Below are 27,569 nucleotides of genomic sequence, written 5' to 3' on the forward strand. Positions count from 1 at the left end.
CGCGGAGATTGCAAAGGGTTATTAGATTGATAAGTCACCGAAGTGGTGGGCGATCTACTGAGCACAGCAGAAGTTCTCATATGATGACTTCAAACAAGACACATTACCTACCAGCATCTGTTGGAGTGAGTGGATATTAAGACACTTCTATCTCCAGGACAGCGTAGAGGAAAATGGTAAGTAACATGGAAATACAATCGAAACAGGAATGGTATCCAAGAAATAGCAATGCTTGCGATTTAATCCGGGAATTAATATAGGCTAGCTATATAGCTGGATGATGGGATGGACTCTGTGGGCTACTTAAGAAACTCTCAACAGAGACCCATGTGTATGTTAAGAATGATGATGTTGGCAAAGCTTGCGTACAAATATTGGAATACATTTCTAAGCTCAAGAAATGCAGGTAAACTATGTATTGGGATATATTGTATCATCTGTGCGCGCAATGAGCGGGTGTGCTGTATTGTCTTTGAGGGCTTTAAGGTTGTGTATATTGCCAACCAGGGTTTTACGGTATGTATTGAATATTTTTTTTCAAGTGTGGTGCCAATGAAAAGCAACATGTGTGTACCTGTCGTCCTGCCCTGTACATGACTTGAAGACAAAAACCCAGCAGGATCAGCATTGTTAGGTGTACAGCTATTTTGGAGATGCTATTTGATTGAGCCTTTGTGGTGACTAGAGGCTTTTGGTATAGGTGCTGCTTTTCTTAAGGTCCGGCCAACATGTGATCAAATATTAACAGGACGGGCTTGGGGAGAAAAACGTTCACGTGACGAGGCGTTGGGAAGCAGTAGAGTAAAGCAGTATCAAATGGCACTTAACAAAACTATAGATCTTTTTTGCCCCCTTAGTTACCCTCGCTGTGTTATGCTTTCAGCACGTTGGACAGAGGCACCGGAGTCGTTGCATGGACTAAAACACCAACTGGACATCAACTCTCTTTTGCTGTTCCCTTACCAAAGCTGGGGAATTTTTTTCAACTTTTGGTAAGAGTATGCTGAGGGAGCCCTGTGATCTAAAACGGAAAATATGAGAAATGCGCGTATCAATGAAGGGCTTGCGCTTTGAGATTGGTCTCGCCACTTAGAGCATGTGAAAGTTGAAATCTTAGAGCCGCTGTATAGGGCGTGCGTTCTTTTCAAGCTCCAGTCTTGGTATACAGCTTTAACTTTGGGAAATGCAAGTCTTGGTCTTGGAGATCTAACCACTGATAGTGGTTGTCAGCCCTTAAAAAGGTAAGAGTTCACACCATTGTGATTAATTGTTATTCATCCGCAATCCTTGTCATTATCGTCTATATTGTTTTATGGTTTCAAATTGAACTTGGATCCTATCAAATGCACCGTCATGATATTGTGCATTGATTTGCGTGAAATTATATCCAGCTAATTATTTTCCAATTTGAATTACTATTTTGATTTGATTTGATTGATAACAGTCAGCGTTTATGGATTTATGCAGGGTGCTATTTAACCTTATCAAAGTTTCGTTTGAAGGATGTATATTTGTATACAGATTACAGTATTTATCATTACTATGAGTACATGATGGAGCCTTAAATTAAACACGCAAAGCACTCGTTTAGGTTTATGTTGTAGTCATTTAGCAAACGCTCTTGTTCAGAGTGACTTACCAAGGCTATGCATGAAGGGAAGCTTAATAAAACTCGTAAACAAAACCTTTAAAATCACTCAAATATATTTTTTTAACATTTACTGCAACACAATCTAGGCTACGGGATCCTGTCTCCCAGTCGAAATGGAACTTTGGAATGCGCAATTCATGAATCATTCTACCCGACACTAAGCAGAATAATGGTGCATGTCCTAAATAAAATATTAGCCTCAGCCCAGGCTACCTTCTCACTGACTCGCTTCATATTAGGGCATATCTATCTATCTATCTATCTATCTATCTATCTATCTATCTATCTATCTATCTATCTATCTATCTATCTATCTATCTATCTATCTATCTATCTATCTATCTATCTATCTATCTATGCCTATATGTATTTTTCATATCAAACTATTTTATTCCTCTCTCGACCCTAAGCGGCAAAAAATAGCTTACTCTTATCTGCTTAACATCTTACCATCCTCCGTCATCGCGATCAAATCACTTGTGTTTTTACTACGGCCGCTCCTCGGTTTCATTCATACTGCGCTTTCACTCTAGCACTAGCATCACCTGCTACCCCTCTTTGTCCGCGCGCAAGTCTGTGTAGCCCGCATTCGACCTGTCGAAGACAACTTCCACCTTTACAATAAATAGCAAAACCACAAATTACACAATGATTTAATGAAATATGAATAACACAAACATTACCGAGAAATCCTCGCATAGAAATCAGATGAATTTCAAAGATGCAATCAGAGATATGAAATTACAAGAAAGATAGGCGTGGTCAAACTGCCTATTGACAGATGTTAGGCTATGGCTGGCTAAAGGTGGTGCGAGATAAGATGGCTTGATAAGAAATTGTCTGAAAGCAGTGTGTTTATAAGACAGTAGTATATCAGACATGCAAGATTGCGATGATCTTCAAATTGATTTGAACAATGTTTTTGCTGATTTAACACCCAACGGACTTTAGAAATTCGTCTTGAGTGCCAGCGAAGAAACTGCAGGATATTGTCTGTATTCAATCTCTCTCTTTGTGCGGCTTCAGTTCAAATATTCTGATTTCAGGACGATGCTATTGAATGGCAAACAGCTGCGCGAGAAACCCTGAGATATCGACGCCCACAAGCGCTCGCAGCCCTGTTTTAATCAAGAGGCTTCCAGTGGGGTTACATTTCAATGCATTATTGATGCATTATCCTCATTTATAGGCTACGTCTGAATTATTACAGCTTCATTGTGTTTTTAAATTACATGTTTAAGTTCAATTCTAGCTTGCTTTAGAGAACCAAATAAGGCTCTTTAAAACATAGTCCATGCGTGACTCATTATTTAATTAAATAATGTACTTAATAATTTAACGAAATTAGTATACTTATTAGGCTATTGCCTATAGGAAAGCAGGAGACCCGTTAGCTAAGATGACGCTGTATGTTGTAACATATATTACAGCTGTAATAATAAGAACAAGAGGAATCATGTTAATATTATTAATAAAATGTTTTATATAATAAGATGATAATTACTAGGGCTATGCTCAACGAATCGATCGCCTAAAACGTTTTCGTTTTATTTGTTGCAGTGGGTTTATGAATGAGTAGACCAGCGACTATATGACAAATTGGCTGCATACAAAGCAACGTGCATATTGTTATTTATTAGATTTTCAGATTATCTGTTATATTTCTTAATTTGGTCAGCTTTTTCTTTTAATAATTTTCTCAGGAATAACGTATTTTCTTCAGGAAAGTCGTAGCGAGAGGAGAAGTGGGTTTATGTGTAGGCGTGCGGAGGGAGGGAAGAGCGGAGGCGGGGTAGGGGGGGTCTGTGGGGTGGCACGACACACTTTGTATGTATGAAGTTTTTTTTTAGAACTTTCTGCAATGTACGTCATCGGATCAGTCCATAAATGGGGATGTGTTATCTTACTGAGAATCTCCCTCAACCCGCCCCCCTCTCCGCACTCTTAGCGCTGCAGAGTTGGGGTGGGCGTCAATAACAAATCTGAGGATGGTAGGTTTCATTCCAAATAACATTAAATGCTATTGTGGCATCATATTTGACAGAATATGCGTGTTTCGTTCTTTATAGATGACTCACAGGGGCGATGAGAGATATTTCTGTTTGCGTTCCTATAAAGGGGTTTAGTTTTCCGAGTCAACCTTTCATGAACTTTAAATGGCGAGGGCTATGAATATGTATAGCTGTAGCTATAGCCTCGGAAGTATTTTATTATTTTACATGGTAGGATCTGAAGTAGGCTAACAGTTGATAACACTCCAGCTGGAACTCCGACTCTCAACACAACGTTTTTACAAAACAAAAATCCGTTTTCCATCCTTATCGTGCGTAATTGGATGTGGGATAGTTTAACATTTTCATAACAGTAAAAAACAAAACCAACAAAAGGCTAATGATTATCATAATATTAATTGGCTAATGATAATAATATTATAATAATCGGATTATAATCGGCGGCGGTGTGGTCATCATTTTCATCATCAGCACCTCCATCCATCTAGTTATCATGTCATCATAATAAGTTATGGCGGGTTGAAACGTTTGAATCCAGCTATTTATCTATTCAACGATGCCGAGACACATCTTGGTTAGTTTAAATCATGGGAATACACGATTACAATAGTTGATTCAACACAATATGTGTTTCCAAAACCAATACCTTGCTGTGCTGCTTGTCCAGTAATTGTAACCAACGAGACAAGAGTCTGACTGGCTGCTGGCATGACGCCACTGCAGGACAATTCGGTGTGTGTGTGGGTGTGTTTGTGTGTGTGGAACAATGAGGTCCGATGAATTGCGTCTGTTCAGAAAATTATATTTACAATCAACTCAATTCCGTTCTTACATGTAATTGATTAAAGAGTGTGCATTGTACTGAAGGTGCTTAGAAAAATAGATGTAATTGTAAAAGCATTTGTTGTGCATGCATATTATGCATATGTGTCTGTACAGTAGCCTAATTAATATTTGTATTCAGCATAACTTTGAGATGTCTTATGTGGTAGAGTTGGACTCAGGATACCTGCCATGAGTGTTTGAATATGGAATGGGGTGCTGAGCTCTACCACTGGTTGGCTTTCCACACTCTTTTGATATTGACATCAAGTTGGATGCCTCTGTTATGGACAGGGAGGGGCGAGCGACTCATTTACCTTACCTATTGAAATACTTAGGTGTAGTGCTCAAATAAGAGCTCAGTTTAGATCCTCCAGACATTCTGGCAAACATTTCTGTGTCTTTACATTTCATTTGTGTTGGTGCTGCAGTCAATTTGATGAAACAAAGTGTGTGTTTTTGTTGTTTTGTGTGTGTGTGTGTGTGTGTGTGTGAGTGTGAGAGAGAGAGAGAGAGAGAGAGAGAGAGAGAGAGAGAGAGAGAGGAGTGTGAGTGAGTGAGTGAGTGAGTGAGTGAGAGAGAGAGAGCGAGAGAAAGATATATGAGACTTCTTGCATATTCCCCCGAAATGAGCTTGTTATGCCTTATGCATTTTCTCATCCAGGTGTTCCCACAGGGTTTGGGCAGTATATACATAGACAGACTAGAGTTCAAACTTACCATTGGTTCTTAATAACACTATAGCCGGATATTCATTATGTTTCATGGGAAGCAGAGCAAGGGTTAATTGTACCCTGAAGTGTGAATTTTGATATAGAGTAGCTAATTCTCAGCAGATATGCTTATGATGCCCAATTTGATGCTGCCACAGAGCCTTGTTATTCTATTGTCTGATTACTTCAAAGAGGTATCTTCTGAAGGTGTCGTAATTGAATGTTCATGTCACAGTGTGGATCTTGGCATCGCTGACTTGTCAGAATTATGTCACATTTGGCAAGAGAAGATGTGAAAAGATGTATGCCTGTGTGTAGTGTCATCAGTGTTGTTTTAGGCATCTGGTCAGTGAAGAGCAGGTATAGGGTGCCACAGTGTGTGCTTCTTGTGTTCGCTAAGTGAAGACTATCATGTTGTCTTTAACTTCAAAACGTTATTCAATATTTCTAAATTCTTTGTTTTCGGACTTCAGAACCATCTGTTTAAAAGTTTGTCTGTTTTAGTTTTTACAAGTTTAGTTCACCCCAAATACAAAATTAAGTTCAATGTTCGCTCACATTGAAAATGGTGTAAAAGCTGGAGAGAGTGTATATTCCATGCTTCAGATTTCTGGTTACTGCCACCATCCCCTAAGATAACCTATGGGAGTGAACAGGGCTCCATCACCATGCTCTAAATTGCATGATCAAACCACCTCATAGTACCCTTCAAGTAGCCTAACTTTACATGTTTATATAAAAAAATCTAATTCATCATGCTGCCCTTTTCTGAGTAGAAAATAGTTCAGTGGGTAATAGAAAGCATGAGTATGCCACTTCTGTCCAAGGATTGTAATGTTATGAAAGACGTGAAACAAGGAAATGTTGGCTTGCCACACCATTCATGGTAAAGCACCCATCACTCTTGAGAACTCCTTTTGCATAGCAATGACACTTTTTGACAAAGATAACCCCAGTGGGAGATGTCCCACACTTAACCTCGAGAATTATGTCTATTTTCTGAAAAAGGATTGGTGATTGTCTGAAATCTTTTATTCTGAAAGTGGCATGCTGAAAGCCAGTTTGGTTCACTGCTCAACATAACATAAGGGTATTATGTTAGCATGAGTGAGTGTGTCTGAGTTTTAGTTTAGGGGCAGCAAGTTCTGATCAGGCACCCAATGTAACCTTCATCAGACACATAGTGTACTGTAGGTGCAAGGGCTGATCATTAGCACTGACACGTATAGTATAGCATAGGATAGCATTGCATAGCATAGCACAGCATGGTACTCGGTATTGGCTAGCTCTTTCTGACTTTGCTTAAGCGTGACCCAACTATGCATTTTAAATTCAGTTGCGATGCACTTTATTTCAGACACCCTAAAGTTCATTTTGAAGTTCTACACAAAATGCAAAATAATCTCCTCAAACAAACTCTCTTAGGTAACAAGTCTCCTGAATTTACCACTACTTAGAACGCCACCTTGCATTGTGCTGTGTTTGCAGATATGAGAGAGACCATGTTGTTGTTCTTCTAATGAGATGCCAAGTGATTTATTTATGAATTACCTTGTTGGAACAGCCCCCGTGCAAGCTTCTTTTTTTTTGGAGTCATGTCGCTCAGCGATTGCTGATGCAACTCTTTGTCATCCAGAGTTTGCCCTCGCCTACTGTGATCCTTCGGGGAGGGCTATATTCATCTTGGCATGTCCCCAGGTGTGTTGGAGGTGGAGTGAATCACAAAACAGGTGTGAGCATTCAATCCCATACTGCTATATGCCAAGTAAGAACCATCCACCTCATTAACTTGTACAGAGAAGAATTACGATGGCCATATAGCAAACACATCACAATAAATCTTTCATTGGAGGAGGTCCAAGCCACAAGGACAATGAGCTGTTTCCTTCATTTGACTGAGGTTGAGCCCACAACCTTTTCTCTTCATCACTTGACTTCTCTAAACACCCACTGGATGCTAAAGTTAAAAGCTTTATTAATTTAAGTGAGATATTTTTTTCTTTTTCCAAGTTTATTGATTCAAGCCTTATTGAACACTGCTGGGATCTTCAGAATAACGTGTACATTTTCTTGAGTATATATCTTTAATATTGAGAAGCCTTGCATTTAATGATACGACTTTTGCTTTCATATGATTAAGTTATGTGTTATGAGAAGTTTACGATTTTATGTTAGGGGAAAAGGGAATGGAGACAATTGGTATCATGGCAAAAAGTGTCTACCAGTAGGCTTTCCGCCTGCATAGATCCCAACAACTAGGGCATGGAATCTTCTCATTATATAGGTTGCCTGGAAGCGGCGCTGTTCAGTAGCTCTAGTTCGCAATCAGCGATCAGTCATTCACTTCGCGCAAATCGTGGTGCTGTCCGTGGTTCTGAATGTTCAGTATGCGGCGCGTTGATAGAGGCGCTGTCCGTGGTGCTGAATGTTTAGTTCGTGGGCGCGCTGACCACAACACTGACAATGGTGTTGTTGTTTTCTCGAGCTGATCGCGGCGCTGTCCATGTTGCTGAATATTTGTGCACTGGTATAATGGCACAACGAGGGATTCCCACAGATAAGTTAAATGTGCACGCATGATTATATTTCAAGTTGGATAAAGGCGTCTGATAAATGGCTATTTTGTATTGAATCTGCGGCTTCTTCAATTTAAGTTACAACAATTTCGAGAGCTAGCCTATTCAAATGCTTCTTTGTCTTAACTTCGGACATTCCCTGAGATGGTTATATCTACTTGTAACCCATAGTTTTGTTGGTATAACATACATGGCATAGCCTACCTATGGGATCTGACGATAAACCATTTCAAAGGCTTCGGGAAACGAGGTCTAGCTAAGCAGGCTTACCTTTTGCATTTATAACACATCTCCTGGTCTATACAGGAGCATTTCAATGTAGTCGTAAGTGTTCTGTAGACTTAATCAATCCCATACAGAATATACACTTAGTTATAACACGTTAATGAAATAATTATGTAGCAGTGAATGTGTGATTCTGTCCAATTTCACAACTAAAGTAACAGTGCTCTCTAAAGAAATGCCATATTTCTGGTAAAATGCATGGAATAAGAATCTCTATTTTTGGGTAGGGTATTGGTTTTCTTATTTTCATGATTTATTTGGGATTTTTTTAGACCAACACACACACACACACACACAAACACACACACACACACACACACACACACACACACACACACACACACACACACACACACACACACACACACACATATATGTGTATATATATATATATATATATATATATATATATATATATATATATATATATATATATATATATATATATATATATACAGGCTATAAGCCTCGGACATCTTATCAGATCTATTCACCACTTATCATGACACGCAATGTAGCCACATGGCACAGAATCAAATGCGTTATTATTTTTTTATGAACAGTACAGCTACAAAAATATCACATCTGATGTCAGTGAAACACGGAAGAAAGATCCATGGCCAATCCCTTCTTTATCCCACTCCCATCTGTCGACCAAAGGCGTATAAAAAGCATGATGAGAGCTAGGCCTGCTTTAGGACTCTGGTAACCGTGTTTGGTGGCAAGCAACCAGTCAGCCAGCGGAGAGTCACATGCTGCAACGTCATTATGTAGTAAGTTACTGTAATTGCAAGGGATACAGGCGTCATTTCAAGCTCAAGAGGTCTCTCATCGCGTAGTGCCGTCGCGACGGTGCGGCGTATAGCATGCAACCCCTTCGGTTTTAAGCGATCTCCAAAGGAGCCGTGCAGCCATGGGAGTCCATTACCTCAACCATGCAATTTCCACCATCAATAATTTAATCTATTTGCTCCAAAGCTGAAGAGATATCCTGAAGCTGTCGGACAGTACAGTACAGGGAAAATATAGCTTAAGTAATTACATAGGGGGTTGTCCAAAACATCCCAGATGACACTGTCCTGTTGAATGGTCTCCTTTACGATTGGGCAATAAAAGGTATGTTTTTCTAAACTTTTTTGATCATGTTCGCTCTGCTGTGTCGATGCTCGCTCGTTTTGTAAGTGGGGAGATGTTTTAAAAGTATTGTAATCAAGTTGGGGATCATGCAGGCGCACCACCGACTTTGTCGCAGTTTGAGAGAGGATACGTGTAACTCTATCCTCTTGTTCATTAATAAAAAAAACGGCGTTATTATGCTGATTGAATTTCTAATAGGGACCACGAAAGAGGTCAGTGGAGGTAATCATTTAGTTTTCTGATGTATTTAGCTGATTAATTAATGCGAAGGGTTGTACATCTAGCCATGTTGGCTATTGCCACTGTAAGAAATAGGCGAGTAGGCTACATTGCCTACCAACATGGGCTGTAGGCCTATTGTAGATTATTCCTTTAAACCCATAATCCATAAATGCAATGCATTTAAATGTTATGTTAAATAATATAGCATCGTAATTCAGATAACATATATTTTTAACAATCTGTAAATTGACTATCTTTTCTAAAAATAAAAAAAGACAGGTTTGTAAGCAAGTTATGAAAACAAAAGTTTGATGTAGTCATTAAGACTTTATAGGAAACTTGAGACCTATGCTCAGCTATATCCTGCAGTGTTGGTCTAGCTCTCTCTTAATCCGGATAACCTCACAAGGAAAGGCGAGGATGAATATACGGATTTTAAAACGAATCCCTACATGGAGCAGTCGCGCAATTATCAAGGAGTACGCGGAAAATCCACAATTATGACATTTTATACGCTCTAGGTCGAGAACAACCCAACGGCGCCGCGATACTGCTGTTTACCAAGTAAACCTTGTTAACGTTTGGTGTAGAGATTTTTTTTGCTTTCTGTCTGAGATTGTTGCTGTTTTGTAGTGTAGGCTAGTTTGTCTCGGGACATTGCATCAAATAGCTCTGAAAGTAGGCTCCAAATTTGGCACAGACTTGGAAAACTAACTAAATATGAATTAATGCCATTCGGTTAACACGATTTTCTTCTTGTTTAGTAACCTTTTGCTTTTTCAGTCTACAAGTGTTCATGTTTTCCTTTTTGACTTTGTTATCGCCTTAAAGTAAGTAAGTGTGTGTGTGGTGTGTGTGTGTGTGTGTGAAAGAGAGAGAGAGAGAGAGAGAGGGGGAGAGGATGTGTCTTAAGAACATTTCGTGGTCTAATACGCCACCTAGCGCAAATATATGGACACATCTTGACACCCGTTTTAAAGTAGGACTAGGTCTAGGTCTAATGTGCTGCTGTTGCCCCTTTATCTTATTATTGTTCGTATACACCACTTGCAATCAAATTCCAATCAACATCGTTTTAAGATACTGATGATTTCTTTAAATATGAATATGTGCAGTAGGCTAATAAGCTAAATTGAGCACTGTTGATGTCTTTGATGTCTTTCATCACGTTGCTAAATGTAATTATCCTAAGGGTATATAAGGGCTATTTAATGGTTGTAAAAATCCCAAAGAGAGCACAGAGTACTGGGCTTTTTGACCTATGTGGGGACACTGTCTGACAGTGTCAATAAATTAATTCACATGTAATGTAAACCTTATGTTTGTTAATTAATTAAGATGGCATACACTGGTATTACAGGCTAGCAATTGGCAACTTGTAATTTTGACAGCCAATGTACACATAATAAAATATTGTTAGGCTGTGGTTTTGAAGCAGTTATCATTTTACCTGTGTGACCTGGTTGGCAGTCACTTTGACAAGCTAGCATGTTGCACCACTAATTAGTAAGTGCAACTTATGGATAGACATGCAGGAAATGTTGCACTTATTAGAGTACTATGTTTATCAGGAGGTGGCTTAAGTATGAAGTGGGTAACCTTTGAATATTATGATATTGTTATATATAGGCTATTGGACCTGTCTTTTGTAAACTGCCACATTAATGACACTCACTGGTTCTTTCCAGATGAAGTGGTGGAGGACAATGCCCACATTGTCTGTCAATGGAAAAGATGCCACTTGGGCCTTCATGATCTACTGGAACATATTCAACAGTCTTAACATGTCTTGTTTTAAGTGGTCATTACATTTATTTTATGATTCTTATCCATTTCAAGATGCTATTTGCAAGTGTCAGATAGGGAGCAGATCTCTCAAAACAGGCTTCCACGTTGTTTCTTGGTTGCATCTGTTAGCTATTACTGGGGGGGAAAAGGATAATGGCGTTACATTTGTATTTTGTGACTGAGTCCTCTAGTATGTTTCCAAAATATATAGTTCATATAAATGAAGCATTATCTTTTCGGTAGGTTTATTTGGAGCACATCCAAAGGTCATATTTTAATGGACTGGATAGGAAAACATGTTGATTGGTGTAGCTACAGCACAAACTGATGTACAGGGATCTTGGATCATCTGGAGACGGGGTATTGTACCCCTCGTAGTGACTTACTCTACAATGTGTTTTCAAAGTGAAAACATAAAAAAAGAGAGGTGTGTTAAGACAAGAATCGTGAGAAAATTACTCTTTGAAAAAGAAAGTTAGTATGTATTGCCACAGACAATTTGCCCACATTCATGACTGTGTAAGTTAAGTGTAAGTGAAATATGAAGTCATATGTTGTCATGTGCTGAGTTTTGTACATGGTTGAAACACCATTGTGTTTGTGAATCCACTCCAGCATCTGTCAAAGGGAGATTTTTCATTATAATCCCCACCTGACACGAAGAGCAAACACTGCAAGGCACCATGCTTTCTCTAAACCCAACCGTATAGCTGTGCCTGCCTTTCTCACAACAATTGAACAGGTGCTCATCTGAATGTGTCATCGCAAAGCCCTGCCACTATGTGGAAATCCATCAACTTTTATCTATGAACGTTCTGAATGCACCAAATGCAACTGTAAAGGACTGATTTTATTTATGGAATATTGATATTACGGAATACATGTTATGGCTGGATAGAGTGTGGAAGTTTGCTTGTTCTCTTCCACACCCATACTGTACATATTCAGTACATGATTATTAAATAACACTGCACTGATTACCTGGAGATAAAAAAATCTTGACTGTAAAATCCAATTCAGAGCTGAAGATATTCTCAAATCTAATATATTAAATGAAAACATACCAGCCATGGTGAGAATCACTTTTACTTTGGTTTGAATTAGATAGGTCTCAGAGAGTACTGTTATTCTGAGCCAGTCCCACAGCAATGAAGTGATTCATCGGCTAGATTGCATTTTAACAGGATGTTGATTGAGAGCATAAGCCATATTGATTTTCCTGATGGAAACAGGAAATAGCCGAGTTAGAAATAAAATTATTTGTTGTTCCCGGTGTGAGGAGGCCCAGAGGACTGGCAGGCAATTGCACACTGATGAGTGGCACTGCCCCCAAAACACCTCCCCTCCATCCTGTCCCCTATGGAGACCTGGGAGAGACGTCATCTGTGGTTGTTATGCTGCAAAATGACGCCTGCACTGACTCCCCACCCCCTGTTACTGCAATTTAGCCCCAGTGATCCATCAGGGAAGAAGGACTACTACATCTGCTGCAGCATCTTCTACATGAAGATGGACCCCCAATCAGTTCATGTATCAATAAGCAGTGTGATGGCATTTCAGTCCATGTATTTGTTTTCCTAGATCATTGGGGCAGCCTAATGACTGGATTTGACAGGTCACAGGAACAATTTATAGGATGATAAAGGATTACCTCATATGAATGATTATTTTCAAATTACAATATTGAGAAAAGGTTGGAATGATTTCCTGCTCATCTATGTTTGCTTGGCTGCATTTAGTCTCCAAGGTTGTTTTGTCGGTAAGAGGAAAAATGCCCCCATCCCCATGCAAACACGTACAAACCAAGCCCTCCCATCCTCTCCTCCTCCATCCCCTCCCTTCCCTCTAACACACACTCACACTCTGGAGAAACACGTCACTGAGCTTGGGGACTCAGCGGCTCATTAAGGAGAAGGATGTGATATTCTCAATCGAGACTGTGAGACTCCCAGCACGCCTATTTATAGATGCAATATCTCTATGGCAGTCACCGTGGCGTTGGCTAATCGCAGCCGTGGCCCCAGACACCAATTAAGAATGAAACAAATGCTTTTTGGGTGGGGTCTGCTCCTCCCTTCTGCTAAGGTCCTTCCGTCCGCCACACTGCCTGGTGGGGGAGCGGATCTGCTTGGAGCGTATTCCTGCATCAGGTCGGGATACAAGGAGGGCGGCATGCAGAGTGCAGTCAAAGCCCTGCCATGGCTATTTTTAAATGCCCCCCCTCTGGAGAGCAAGAGCTAGGTTTCTTATATTGTGGTTGTTTTCATATGTTTGACTCTGGGTCTGGGATGTCCGTGGATATGTTGAATTGCTGTGACTCATAGGGCATAAAGGTAAGAGATGCTATTGTGAGCTAGGGGTAAAGGATGAGGATGCGGGTGTGTTTGTATATTCATATATTTTGGCTCTGTTGGGCCCTTTTGGCGTTCTTTCCCTTGTAATGTCTGTGTACCAAATTTATGTGAGCAGCTGTACAGAGTATTATCTGATAGAAGGGGTACGTGAGTGTGTCAGGATGCAAGCACATTACCTCTCTTCACTTTTCTAACCAGTACTTTACTGACTCTCTCTCAGTCTCTGCTTTCGCTACTGCTCACTCTCAGCATTCCTTTATTTAAACATCTCTATGTCCCTTAATAAATCCTGCCCCCAATTTGACCCTATCAAGTTTAGCATATTAATGGTAATATTACAACAAATATTGGTTGCCTTTTAAAAATTACACAAAATAAACAGTCACTTATCTGAACCTAGTCAGAAACATTCATGTATTTTACCAATCAATCAATCAATAATTCCAAATGTGGTGTGAAGTCAGTCTAACACATGAAACGTGTTAGGCTACAATACATGACATTGGATTGGAAACATAATATAACGTGCCTGTTCAATAGCTAAACTGAAAAAAAGTATTCAGGCCACATAGCGTTTATGATACAGTACATGCCATCCAGGGATTACAACATCAAAATATGAGAAAAATAATTATGATGATTATGGTGATGATGATGATTATGATGAAGACATACTGTAGTTTCCTTATCAGTTTAACGTAATTGTTTTAAAAAAAAAAGGTTGTTATTTGTCGTTGTTGAAGAAGAGAAAATAATTATATATTGGGTTGCACTTCCTAGTAGGATGGCCCATTAGGAGATAATTAGCTAATGCTCTGGCATTTAAATCATGATGCATAGCCACTCCACTCCCAGTCTGAAAGAACTTGGCCTCAGTTGAAAACGCTGGTGTCAGCAGCCCTTGATGTTGCTTCTGGGGCCTTTGTGGGAAATATTGTATGGGAAATATTGTATGGGAAATATTGTATGGGTAATGAGGAAACAGAAAAAATGGAAATCACAAGAACAGCACAATCGGTTACATGCACAATTAATTCAACTAGGTCTAGGTTGTTATTTTTAAAGAGGTCCAATCCAGAAAAAAATATCCAATCATGTATGGTAATTACTTATACCAAATAGTAGTGGGCACTCACGGTGGTGTCAGACTGCTGGCTTTCTTTGCAGCTGGAGGAGAAATGTGATTCTCTGGTAGTAATGGGGGGAGATGGTAGGCGTGCATCATCTAATGGTGCTTAGTAATAGCTGAAAGGAACACAATTAGATTGTGATCCAACCTTGAGATATTATGGAATACTATAATAATGAGTGTATTATGTACAGTATTTTGTATAAGCACACAACTCTGATAACTCAATGGAAGAAAAGTGTTGATATATTATATAATACATAATATAGCTACATATGATTATATACGTATAAGTTGCACTAACATTTCATCCTCTCTCCCCTCTCATCCCTCTCTCTCCACTCTCTCTTTCTCTCTCTCTCTCTAGTTCCACCAGGTTAGAAGAGTGATGACCATCCTGTTCCTTACTATGGTTATTTCATACTTCAGTTGCATGAGAGCTGCTCCCATGAGAGACGCCCCAGGTATGCGGGGCCACCGAACGGAAGGCTACTTGGGTGCTGCAGTGACAGCCGGCCGGGGCCACGGGACTCCACAGAGCGGGGGTGGGCCGGGCCAGCATGGGGGACTGCCCTCGCTCACAGACACGTTTGAGCAGGTGATTGAGGAGCTCTTGGAGGTGGATGGAGAAGCAGCTCAGCTGGGGCCTGGGGCTGACAAGGGCCAGGGAGGAGGGGGTCCTTCCTCTGTGGTCACCACGGAGACCAAGGATGTCGACCTGTATGCATCGCGGGTGATGATCAGCAACCAAGTGCCTTTAGAGCCACCGCTGCTTTTTCTCCTGGAGGAATACAAAAACTACCTGGACGCCGCTAACATGTCCATGAGGGTACGGCGGCATTCTGACCCGTCGCGGCGTGGCGAGCTGAGTGTGTGTGATAGTATTAGCCAGTGGGTGACAGCTGTGGACAAAAAGACAGCCATAGACATGTCTGGGCAGACCGTTACCGTCCTGGAAAAAGTCCCTGTCCCCAATGGCCAACTGAAGCAATACTTTTATGAGACCAAATGTAACCCTATGGGGTACACAAAGGAGGGCTGCCGTGGAATAGACAAGAGGCATTATAACTCCCAATGCAGGACAACCCAGTCCTACGTGCGAGCGCTCACCATGGATAGCAAAAAGAAGATTGGCTGGCGGTTTATAAGGATAGACACATCATGTGTATGCACATTGACCATTAAAAGAGGAAGATAGTGTATATAATGTATAGATTTTATTGAGAGTTTAAAAAAGAGAGTAAAGAGAAAATATCTATTTGTATATATACATAACAGGGTAAATTATTCCGTCAAATGAAAATTTTATGGACTGCATGTAAAAAAAGATGAAGTTTATACAGTAAAAGTGATACTACAGTCTATTTATTGAACATATTCATGACCTTGTAAACAATTAAAAAAAGATCTGATCAGTCATTTGCGCCCAGTTTAAATTACTATATCACATTCCTCAAGACATTGTGGTTTGTTTATGTTGCCAAGAATGTGAGAAAGAAGGAAAAGATCGATGAGGATGAGGGAGAGGGTGAGGACGAGTTCCATTAAAAAAAACTTGCATGCTGCTTCAATTGTGAATTGAGAATTTGTCCACCTAAGAAAAAAGGATATGATACCGACCAAAACATTCCGTTTACATACTCAACAGTAAAAGGGTTTTCCTCCTCAGTACTTTATCTGTTTACTGTTCTAAACTTCTCAAGGTAATGTTGGAATTACATACTATGTCAAGGTGCTGTTGTCAAAGCTTTGCTGTTTATTTTTTTATCCCCACCAGAGGACAAAATATAAGAATATATATATATATATATATATATATATATATGTATAAAATTTATTCATTGACATATGTTTCTGGATTAATATAATTCATTTTGTATGTTGTGAAGTTGTTTGCAATATTAAATTGAAATATTTGAAGAAATAAAAATGACTATAGGCAACTGAAAAACAAAACCAATGTCAATAAAGTTTGAACCCTACATTTCTAGTTACACTGCATAAACATTAGATGAAAACATGGACAGATGGACGGCCAGACAGATACATAAATACCTACCTTCCTACATGTATACCTACCTACCTACGTACCTGCCTGTCTGCCTGCATGCATGCAGACTAGAGGAGGCTGGTGGGAAGAGCTAGAGGAGGACAGGCTCATTGTAATGGCTGGAATGGAATAAATGGAATTGTATCAAAACATATGGAAACCGCATGTTTGACTATGTTCCATTTATACCATTATGGGTCCAAAATGGGTCAATAGTCTATGTCCTCAGTTTTGCCGTTATGATAAGGTAACACAGTTTAATACAAAGCAATGAGTACTAGGCCTATTACAATGAGCCCATCCTCCTATAGCAGACAGACAGACAAACAAATAGACCAGATAGATTTTAATTTCACCAGCATTAGCTTGGTTATAAAAGCCTCAATATATACTCAACCAACAACACAAAGAATCAGAACATATAGTAGGCCCATAAGTCCACGTCGTATATCCTAGGCTACAAGCTGATCCTTGATGACCTCTGAGAGCTTGATGATGAGTACATTCAAAAGTTTTCAATCCTGAAGACAGCATCCTTGACTTGTGAATTCCTTGGATGGGCCATCTCAACCCTGTCCCATCGACACAGGTAGGTGTCCCATGCCTAGAAATGGATGGACAACATTCTCTCACAAAGGATACCAAAACATGCCTAATTGTGATAATAAGAGATAACAATAAAAGTGCATTCAAGGTATATTCCGTACGATTTGCACACACAAATAGCACTTAAATTATTGCATATGTATCTATAGTACTCAGAAAATTGCATTTTATGATAGAAAAATCACTTTTCTAAACATCATTTGAGGTATCCTTCCAAAGTATAGGCCTACATAATGTGTTTACAAGTCTCCTATCACAACAAAAACATAAAAAATGGGTCAATAGTCTATGTCCTCAGTTTCGCCGTTATGATAAGGTAACAGTTTAATACACAGTAATGAGCCTATGTAGTGTTTCAGCTCTCAGAAAGAAAATTCCTTATTGCTGTGAGAAGTGGAAATTAATCAATAGAAATGCATACATTATGCAAGCACTGACAGAGATCAAAATTATGGCTTAAACTAATTGAATCAACATTGTAGGTTTACAAAGACATTTACAAACAATTCATTTTGGGTTATGAATAATGATCAGATAAGACATTTTAATAACTATACGTTAAAATCTATAATTTAGATAACCATTGAAAAACTGTAAATATTGCAGGTTATACATTTAGGATACCACATTTTCTAAAATAGATATAACTAAATTGCGCCGATTGCGTGTCCTTGACGCAACAACAATCCCCGTCAATACAGCTCAAATCTGTTTATCGCCGAGTGGATATTTTGCTAGCCTGATAATTTCTCCCGAACAGTGCCGGATTTGGGTTATTATGGCGTCTTTGGGGGAACCTGTTCGACTGGAAAGAGGTAAAACGTCAAACAACACAGATCGCTTGATCAATAATAATGGTTAAAATTATGAAAATACACACGAGCCAAACAGATGGCTAGCTAGATAACGGTAGCTAATCTGGAATTTAATTTAGTTAGCCATTTAATTTTGAAATAACTAGCCCAAAGTACAATCATCTTTCAAAAGTCGAAAGAAAAATAGATTATTCCAATATGATCGCTTTAGTTTTAAGAAAGACAGATGGGCTGAGTTGCTAATGTTGTAGCCAGCTAACGTTAGCTGATTTTAGATAGCTATCCTCTAAGGCTGGTAGTTTGCAGTGGAGGTAAGTACTTATGAACAAATACTTTAAGGTCCTACTTAAATCGTTTTTGGGGGTATCTGTACTTTACTATTTATATTTTTGCCAACTTTTACTTCACTACCTATCTAAAGAAAACAATGTACTTTTTACTCCATACATTTTCCCTGACACCCAAAAGTACTGGTTACATTTTGACAGGAAAATGGTTCAATTCACACACTTATCAAGAGAACATACCCTGGTCATCCCTACTGCCTCTGATCTGGCACACTCACTAAACACAAATGCTTTGTTTGTAAATTAATGTCTGAGTGTTGTATTGTTCTCCTGGCTATCCATACATTTAAAAAATGGTGCCGTGTGGTTTGCATAATGTAAGGAATTTGAAATTATTAATAGGTTTACTTTTGATACTTAAGTATATTTAAAACCAAATACCAAAACAAATATACTTTTACTCATGTAGTATTTTACTGGGTGACTTTTACTTGAGTTGTTTTCTATTAAGGTATCTTTACTTTTACTCAAGTGCGACAAATGGGTACTTTGTAGCTTCCTAGTAATGTTAGCAGTTGCACCCAAACAAAAGTTCAGCGTCCAGAATGTAGCTAGCTGTAGCTCAGTAGCTAGCTAGGTTAGTTTGAAAATGTTGCGCCCGAAAGCCCAGACTATGTTACTTGCAGTCCTGATGATACAAGTCCCTGTCCATTGAATTCTACCATGTGTTTACAAGCATTGTGATGAAGATTTGGTAATGATCAGCTATGCCTGCATCATAATACCCTGTGCATGGACAGATTTACTTAATCAATCTACAAAATCAAAAACCAACAGACTCCATTACTCTTGTGCTGGAGTGTTAGATCCTCTGCCTCAAGCAATTATTTCCCAAACCAAAGTCTTTAAATCGATGTCAATTATTGGTAAGATCTCTGACGGTGGGTGGTCTCCATGTTTTCTACTCACAGACATTTCTCGAGCCATTGAATTGCTTGACAAGCTCCAGAGGACAGGGGAAGTGCCTCCACAGAAACTGCAGGCACTGCAAAGGGTCTTGCAGAGCGAGTTCTGTAATGCTGTGCGAGAGGTGAGCTGTGACAATGCCATTAAATGCCCATCACACCCTTCAAAGTTCAACTCAAATTATGTGGCCAAATCTGGACCTCAAGGCCAGAAGTACTGCTGATTTTCATTCTCCCCCTCCAATAATTGTGACTGATTCAGACCTGGGGCACCAGGTGAGTGGAAAAAAAATAATCAGCAGTACTCTAGACCTCCAGACTCGGATTTGTGTACTTATGTGAGATGAGGCTGATACAGACAGGCCTATAAAACATGAATTGTTTGATTGCTGCCTATAGACTAGTTATTTGATTTCAGATATAAGATTTGTCATTCCTTCAATGTCAGTGTATAGTGTTGTGATTACGAAATTAGCTATCCAGTTTGAGGATTAATTAATAGCTTGGAACCCTGGACAGCAAGAACTACCAGGATCTCAATTTTTAACATGTCAGACCTTTTGACGGAAGTAATTCAGCTTTGCAGTTTGCATTCGACTAACCTTCTTTCTGCCTTTTCTTAACAACTCTGTAGGTGTATGAACATGTGTATGAGACAGTGGACATTAACAGTAGCCCAGAAGTCAGGGCAAATGCCACAGCCAAGGTATGTCAAAACAACAACAACCAATATTAAACAACTCTGTAGGCAACTCTGGGTTAACAACCTCTCTTGTCTTGTAGGCCACTGTTGCAGCGTTTGCGGCCAGTGAGGGGCACTCACACCCTCGCGTGGTGGAGCTGCCTAAGACAGAGGAAGGACTTGGCTTCAATATAATGGGAGGGAAGGAACAGAACTCTCCTATTTACATCTCACGCATCATTCCTGGTGGAATCGCCGACCGCCACGGGGGCCTCAAGAGAGGCGACCAGCTTCTTTCTGTCAATGGGGTGGTACGTGTTGTTTATGCAGTCTCTGGCTGTGTCCATATACCCATACTTGCGTTCTAAATAGTAGGCATTTTGGGAAGGCGAAAAATAAAGTTTTGTAGAATGTGCAATTTCGAAAATTGAGTATGCTTTAAAAATTCCAGGATGTCATACTCATTTTGGCTTTTTGTTTAGTAGTATTTGCTGCACTTGAGGAAGAGAATTGTATTTCGAGGCCCACGTGTGTCTGACAACAGCTGAGGGGACAAGCTGTACCAAAATAAATTAATGTAGGGAATCGACACAATTGCCCATTGTAGGATGAGCCTAGTATGCTGTTATATTTTGCTTACTGCATTCGTTTTTACTAAACACAACGTTATAAATAGTACAGTTGGCAAGTCGGTTAGGACATTATTTGTACACCCCCTCAATTCTCATAACGAGAGCATATGCTCTCATTATGATAAAACACTGGTTTAGTTAAACAGACAACAAAAAAGTGTCCCTTGTTTAGTGGTTTTACGCATCAACATGATGATGTGGCAACAACTTGCTTTTTGAAAAGTTCTATATCTTGAAAACTTGATTGCTGACATGCAACACATTTTGGGACTCTATCAACAGTAGACTAATGAAAAAAATGTATACTTTTGAGTGGATTATTCCTTTAAGCAATGGTTCCAGGACCAGAATACAGTTGAAGTCAGAAGTTTACATACACTTAGGTTGGAGTCATTAAAACTCGTTTTTTCAACCACTCCACAATTTTTTTGTTAACAAACTATAGTTTTGGCAAGTCTGTTAAGACATCTACTTTGTGCATGACACAAGTCATTTTTCCAACAATTGTTTACAGACAGATTATTTAACTTATAATTCACTGTATCACAATTCCAGTGGGTCAGAAGTTTACATACAGTAAGTTGACTGTGCCTTTAAACAGCTTGGACAGTTCCAGAAAATTATGTCATGGCTTTAGAAGCTTCTGATAGGCTAATTGACATCATTTGAGTCAATTGGAGGTTTACATGTGGATGTATTTCAAGGCCTACCTTTAAACTCATTGCCTCTTTGCTTAACCTCATGGGAAAATCAAATCAGCCAAGACCTCATAAAAAAAAATTGTAGACCTCCACAAGTCTGGTTCATCCTTGGGAGCAATTTCCAAATGCCTGAACGTACCACGTTCATCTGTACAAACACTAGTATGCAAGTATAAACACCATGGGAACACGCAGCCATCATACCGCTCAGGAAGGAGACCCGTTCTGCCTCCTAGAGATGAGCTTACTTTGGTGCAAATCAATCCCAGAACAACAGCAAAGGACCTTGTGGAGATGCTGTACAAAATTATCTATATCCACAGTAAAACGAGTCCTATAACCTGAAAGGACGCTCAGCAAGGAAGAAGCCACTGCTCCTAAACTGCCATAAAAAAGCCAGACTACGGTTTGCAACTGCACATGGGGACAAATATCGTACTTTTTGGAGAAATGTCCTCTGGTCTGATGAAACAAAAATAGAACTGTTTGGCCATAATGACAATTGTTACGTTTGGAGGAAAAAGGGGGATGCTTGCAAGCCGAAGAGCCCCATCCCAACCGTGAAGCACGGTGGTGGCAGCATCATGTTGTGGGGGTGCTTTGCTGCAGGAGTGACTGGTGTGCTTCACAAAATAGATGGCATTATGAGGAGGAAAATTATGTGGATATATTGAAGCAACATCTCAAGACATCAGTCAGAAAGTTCAAGCAAATGGGTCTTCCAAATGGACAATGTACCCAAGCATCCTTCCAAAGTTGTGGCAAAATGGCTTAAGGACAACAAAGTCAAGGCATTGGAGTGTCCATCACAAAGCCCTGACCTCAATCCTACAGAAAATGTGTGGGCAGAACTGAAAAAGTGTGTGCGAGCAAGGAGGCCTACAAACCTGACTCAGTTACCAGCTCTGTCAAGATGGAATGGGGCAAAATTCACCCAATTTATTGTGGGAAGCTTGTGGAAGGCTACCCAAAACGTTTGACCCAAGTTAAACAATTGAAAGGCAACACTACCAAATACTAATTGAGTATATGTTAACTTCTGAGCCCTGGGGATGTGATGAAAGAAATAAAAGCTGAAATAAATCCTTCTATCTGCTATTATTCTGACATTTCACATTCTTAAAATAAAGTGGTGATCCTAAGTGACCTAAGACAGGGAATTTTTTCTAGGATTAAATGTCAGGAATTGTGAAAAACCTGAGTTTAAATGTATTTGGCTAAGGTGTATGTAAACTTTGGACTTCAACTGTATGTATTATGATTAGTACACAGTATGCAGTTTAATTAAATAGCAGGCAAGCCAGATTTCGGACACGGCTACTATCAATATACATTTATCATATTCAGTCACCTAATTTTGTTTGTTATTTAAATTAATCCTCCTTTTATCTCTTTCTTTCCAGAGTGTGGAGGGGGAGCACCATGAGAAAGCTGTGGAGCTTCTCAAAGCTGCCCAGGGCACTGTGAAGCTGGTGGTCAGGTACACTCCTAAAGTCCTTGAGGAAATGGAGTCCCGCTTTGAGAAGATGAGGTCTGCAAAGCGCCGGCAACAGAACAGCTATCCCCAATAGTGTTTTTTCATCACTGGCACACAATTCCCTCATCTTTCACCCTCTTCCAGCCATCTGTCCCAGTCACAATTTTAACCTTCTTCTAAAACTTAGCACACTAAGTTTTTAGTTTGGATCCACATACAGTGGGGCAAAAAAGTATTTAGTCAGCCACCAATTGTGCAAGTTCTCCCACTTAAAAAGATGAGAGAGGCCTGTCATTTTCATCATAGGTACACTTCAACTATGACAGACAAAATTAGAAAAATAATTCCAGAAAATCACATTGTAGGATTTTTTATGAATTTATTTGCAAATTATGGTGGAAAATAAGTATTTGGTCAATAACAAAAGTTTATCTCAATACTTTGTTATATACCCTTTGTTGGCAATGACAGAGCTCAAACGTTTTCTGTAAGTCTTCACAAGGTTTTCACACACTGTTGCTGGTATTTTGGCCCATTCCTCCACGCAGATCTCCTCTAGAGCAGTGATGTTTTGGGGATATTGCTGGGCAACACGGACTTTGAACTCCCTCCAAAGATTTTCTATGGGGTTGAGATCTGGAGACTGGCTAGGCCACTCCAGGACCTTGAAATGCTTCTTACGAAGCCACTCCTTCGTTGCCCGGGCAGTGTGTTTTGGATCATTGTCATGCTGAAAGACCCAGCCACGTTTCATCTTCAATGCCCTTGCTGATGGAAGGAGGTTTTCACTCAAAATCTCACGATACATGGCCCCATTCATTCTTTCCTTTACACGGATCAGTCGTCCTGGTCCCTTTGCAGAAAAACAGCCCCAAAGCATGATGTTTCCACCCCCATGCTTCACTGTGGCGGCAGGGTAGCCTAGTGGTTAGAGTGTTGGACTAGTAACTGGAAAGTTGCAAGTTCAAACCCCCGAGCTGACAAGGTACAAATCTGTCGTTCTGCCCCTGTTAACCCACTGTTCCTAGGCCGTCATTGAAAATAAGAATTTGTTCTTAACTGACTTGCCTAGTAAAATAAAATAAAAAATAAACAGTAGGTATGGTGTTCTTTGGATGCAACTCAGCATTCTTTGTCCTCCAAACACGACGAGTTGAGTTTTTACCAAAAAGTTATATTTTGGTTTCTCCCAATCTTCTTCTGGATCATCCAAATGCTCTCTAGCAAACTTCAGACGGGCCTGGACATGTACTGGCTTAAGCAGGGGGACACGTCTGGCACTGCAGGATTTGAGTCCCTGGCGGCGTAGTGTGTTACTGATGGTAGGCTTTGTTTCTTTGGTCCCAGCTCTCTGCAGGTCATTCACTAGGTCCCCCCGTGTGGTTCTGGGATTTTTGCTCACCGTTCTTGTGATCATTTTGACCCCACGGGGTGAGATCTTGCATGGAGCCCCAGATCGAGGGAGATTATCAGTGGTCTTGTATGTCTTCCATTTCCTAATAATTGCTCCCACAGTTGATTTCTTCAAACCAAGCTGCTTACCTATTGCAGATTCAGTCTTCCCAGCCTGGTGCAGGTCTACAATTTTGTTTCTGGTGTCCTTTGACAGCTCTTTGGTCTTGGCCATAGTGGAGTTTGGAGTGTGACTGTTTGAGGTTGTGGACAGGTGTCATTTATACTGATAACAAGTTCAAACAGGTGCCATTAATACAGGTAACGAGTGGAGGACAGAGGAGCCTCTTAAAGAAGTTGTTACAGGTCTGTGAGAGCCAGAAATCTTGCTTGTTTGTAGGTGACCAAATACTTATTTTCCACCATAATTTGCAAATAAATTCATTAAAAATCCTACAATGTGATTTTCTGGATATTTTTTTTTCTCATTTTGTCTGTCATAGTTGAAGTGTACTTATGATGAAAATTACAGGCCTCTCATCTTTTTAAGTGGGAGAACATGCGCAATTGGTGGCTGACAAAATACTTTTTTGCCCCACTATATATTATATTTCTACCTTTTCTACACCCTACCCCTGTGACTTCTGACACCACGACTCAAGGAAAACACTAGATTTATCATATTTCTACAAGTAGTTGGTCATTCACGCTTTACATGTGCATTACATTTTGGGCTGACATATTGGATGCCTTTTGAGGACCTATGAGACCCACAACAGAGGTTCATTGATTGAAGAGATGGTATTTATTTATTTTAGTACAGCCTTTATAATGTGCCTCAGGGCAATACAAATGTATTTAAACTTGTACTGTCATACTGTCATTCAAATTACCCTCATTTTCATTTGGGTATAAAACTAAGCTCAGATGATTTAACACTTCAATGCCAGTTTACTAAGCATTTGCAGGAATGCAAACTTCACACCTGCTATTTTTGAGAGTGAAAATAACTGGTAGTAATAGAATACATTTGGGATATAAGAGGTATAGAATATATATATTCTCGAAGGAATTGTGTGTAAATTTATATAGAAATGTTGTGTTTACCAGTATATGAAGGCTAAATGGAGACGTTATGTTTCACCATGGTCTCTTTTTTTAGTTTTTTTCCGTCCTGAAAATAACACGTGTGAACGTTTTGGTAGATCTGTGTTTAGTATTCTAATCTAAAATTGTTAAGGAATTAAATAATACATTCTCTGAATTTATTTTTAACCTTGTGCTGATGTTTTTACTGTCTTACAAGCTTTAAAAAAAGATTTTGCTGTCTCATAAAATATTCAGCAACTTCTAGCTTTTGCATCCCATGAATCATTTAGAGCCTTCAAATGTGTAGGTTTTCAGTGGGCAGGGAGAAGGCTTACTAAGCACAGAATCTGTCTATTAAAATTCAGATAACCGTTTCCCCTTATGACAGTAAGGGGGGACAGTATACAATTTTGAGACCTGAGGCAAACCTGACATTTTAAATATTTAAAAAGAGCAAATAAGTCAGAACCTTTCGAAACCACAGAGGTATTTCATGAACAGGGTCAGTGGATTTTGAGATTCCCCAAGAAAGCTGCATTCCCATAGCCATTTTTTTCCTCTCATTTCTTTGAGTTATTTTGCTCTATTCACACATCAACAGTGTGGCCAACTCATTCACAGTGGGTTTACAGTAGGTCAGCCAACTTGTCGCAGCGACGACACAAATGCCATTGTTGTCCAACACAAACTGACGTTTCCAAAAAGCATAAACGAGAAAAAGACAATTGCACTACCACCAGCATGGTTGTTTGAAATAGGGTGCTACCTGCTATCTTTCAATGCGGGTAAACCCTTTATTGAATGGCATTCATCAAAAATGCATGTTATCTACTGGTATGTGACACCCACAGTTCAAAATAAAGACCAATAACGTTGCTATGCTGTTGCTAAGCTGTGGTTGAGTTAACAAAGCCATATTTTTGGTTGCTGACTTACAGGTTTGAATGATTACTTGTTGACCTATAAAATTAGGTACATGTCCCATTTGGGTGAACTATCCCTTTAAGATGTTAACTTAATTTGGCATCACTGATTTCAATTCCAGATATGTTATTTTTCACCTGAATAGTATAGTTTGTATTTTAATTTTATGGTCACTCGTGAATGTACTGTATAATTCCAGTTATATTGATAAAATAGATTTTTGCTGAATTGAATAAAAGGTATTCATCTAAATCATGAAACATTTTGTATTTCATTCACAAGTTTTCTTCACTTCATAAAGAAAATATTCTATGTTCTATTCATACTTTTAAACAGATGTGTAAAATAAACAAAGGCTTAACAGATTTGGCACACCATAGCAAGTTGGTTACATGTCGGCTTGCCCCTCAGTATGATTACTGAAATGTTGTCCTTGTGACTGACATTAATGGTTTCAACGGAATGTTCAGGACAGTTACCTTGCCAATTCCTAGAGCTTTGTGAAACACCCCTCAGGTTTCTACCCTCTTATATTTTGGAAGGGTCAATACAATATTTTTCTAAGTGTTTTCTTTTGATATTTTTATTTTTTACAAGGGATTTTCGTGACAGAGAAAAAATCCTGAAATCATTTGTATTCCTTTTCTGACTGTTATATTCTTGTTTTGAGTACCAAGACCAAACTTGAAACTTTTATGAGAACTATTTGATATCATGTTTAATGTTTGCTTGTTTTAGACTGTTAGGTCTACTTACAAAATGTGCTGCTCTCAGTTTATTCTGTCCATTTGTATTGTGTTATGTTGATGTGGATGTATAGAATTATTTAGATCAAAATTATTTAGATCCAAAAACTGCACAAAATAAATTATACCATGAAAAATGTTTTCATTTGCTTATTGTTATTCTCAATTTACTATTACCATCACTTTTATTGTGTATTTCCTTTAACAATTGTAGTTTTAACATCCTTTTTGTTTAGGAGGCCCACGTTTTTTGTTTGATACCAAATTTTGATGATGCCATATTATGTCATATTGCCAAAGGCAAGAATGGTACTATAGTAAGGGCTCTGTGCCGTTTCATAGAGTATGGCACTATGTTGGTACTAATGTAGTCCAAATTAGGTGTCTGTTCTAAGGTCACAGCACAGTCCCAGCTCCATCTGTCCCGTTATTGACCACTGAGAGTCAATGGCACTTTGCTGGACTGAACAGTGGCCCAGTCACTTACATGCGGCGTATCATTATCACCATGTAG

General features: G+C 39.3%; 2 protein-coding genes across 2 annotated transcripts; both read left to right on the top strand.

The window, feature by feature from the left end:
- Positions 1 to 781: 781 nt before the first annotated feature.
- Positions 782 to 16,645, top strand: LOC110506655 (neurotrophic factor BDNF precursor form). The gene is made up of 2 exons (XM_021586438.3): positions 782 to 1,241; positions 15,057 to 16,645. The coding sequence occupies exon 2, from the start codon at positions 15,078 to 15,080 to the stop codon at positions 15,885 to 15,887; it is 810 nt and encodes a 269-aa protein (XP_021442113.1). The 5' UTR covers positions 782 to 1,241; positions 15,057 to 15,077; the 3' UTR covers positions 15,888 to 16,645.
- Positions 16,646 to 18,002: 1,357 nt separating this feature from the next.
- lin7c (lin-7 homolog C (C. elegans)) lies at positions 18,003 to 27,192 on the top strand. Its single transcript, XM_021586444.3, has 5 exons — positions 18,003 to 18,160; positions 19,419 to 19,537; positions 20,047 to 20,118; positions 20,196 to 20,405; positions 22,831 to 27,192. Exons 1-5 carry the CDS (start codon positions 18,124 to 18,126, stop codon positions 22,996 to 22,998), a joined length of 606 nt encoding a protein of 201 aa, XP_021442119.1. The 5' UTR covers positions 18,003 to 18,123; the 3' UTR covers positions 22,999 to 27,192.
- Positions 27,193 to 27,569: the final 377 nt, after the last annotated feature.

This window comes from Oncorhynchus mykiss, chromosome 26 (genome assembly GCF_057628025.1).
Source record: "Oncorhynchus mykiss isolate SJ-2025 chromosome 26, ASM5762802v1, whole genome shotgun sequence".
NCBI classification, from domain to species: domain Eukaryota; kingdom Metazoa; phylum Chordata; class Actinopteri; order Salmoniformes; family Salmonidae; genus Oncorhynchus; species Oncorhynchus mykiss.

Bases quoted from the DNA above. Each gene is read 5' to 3' on its own strand.
- LOC110506655 (XM_021586438.3), top strand. From the start codon at position 15,078: ATGACCATCCTGTTCCTTACTATGGTTATTTCATACTTCAGTTGCATG.
- lin7c (XM_021586444.3), top strand. From the start codon at position 18,124: ATGGCGTCTTTGGGGGAACCTGTTCGACTGGAAAGAG. The intron at 20,119-20,195 runs GTATGTCAAAAC...CTTGTCTTGTAG, and splicing joins GGGCAAATGCCACAGCCAAG to GCCACTGTTGCAGCGTTTGC. The intron at 20,406-22,830 runs GTACGTGTTGTT...CTTTCTTTCCAG, and splicing joins TTCTTTCTGTCAATGGGGTG to AGTGTGGAGGGGGAGCACCA.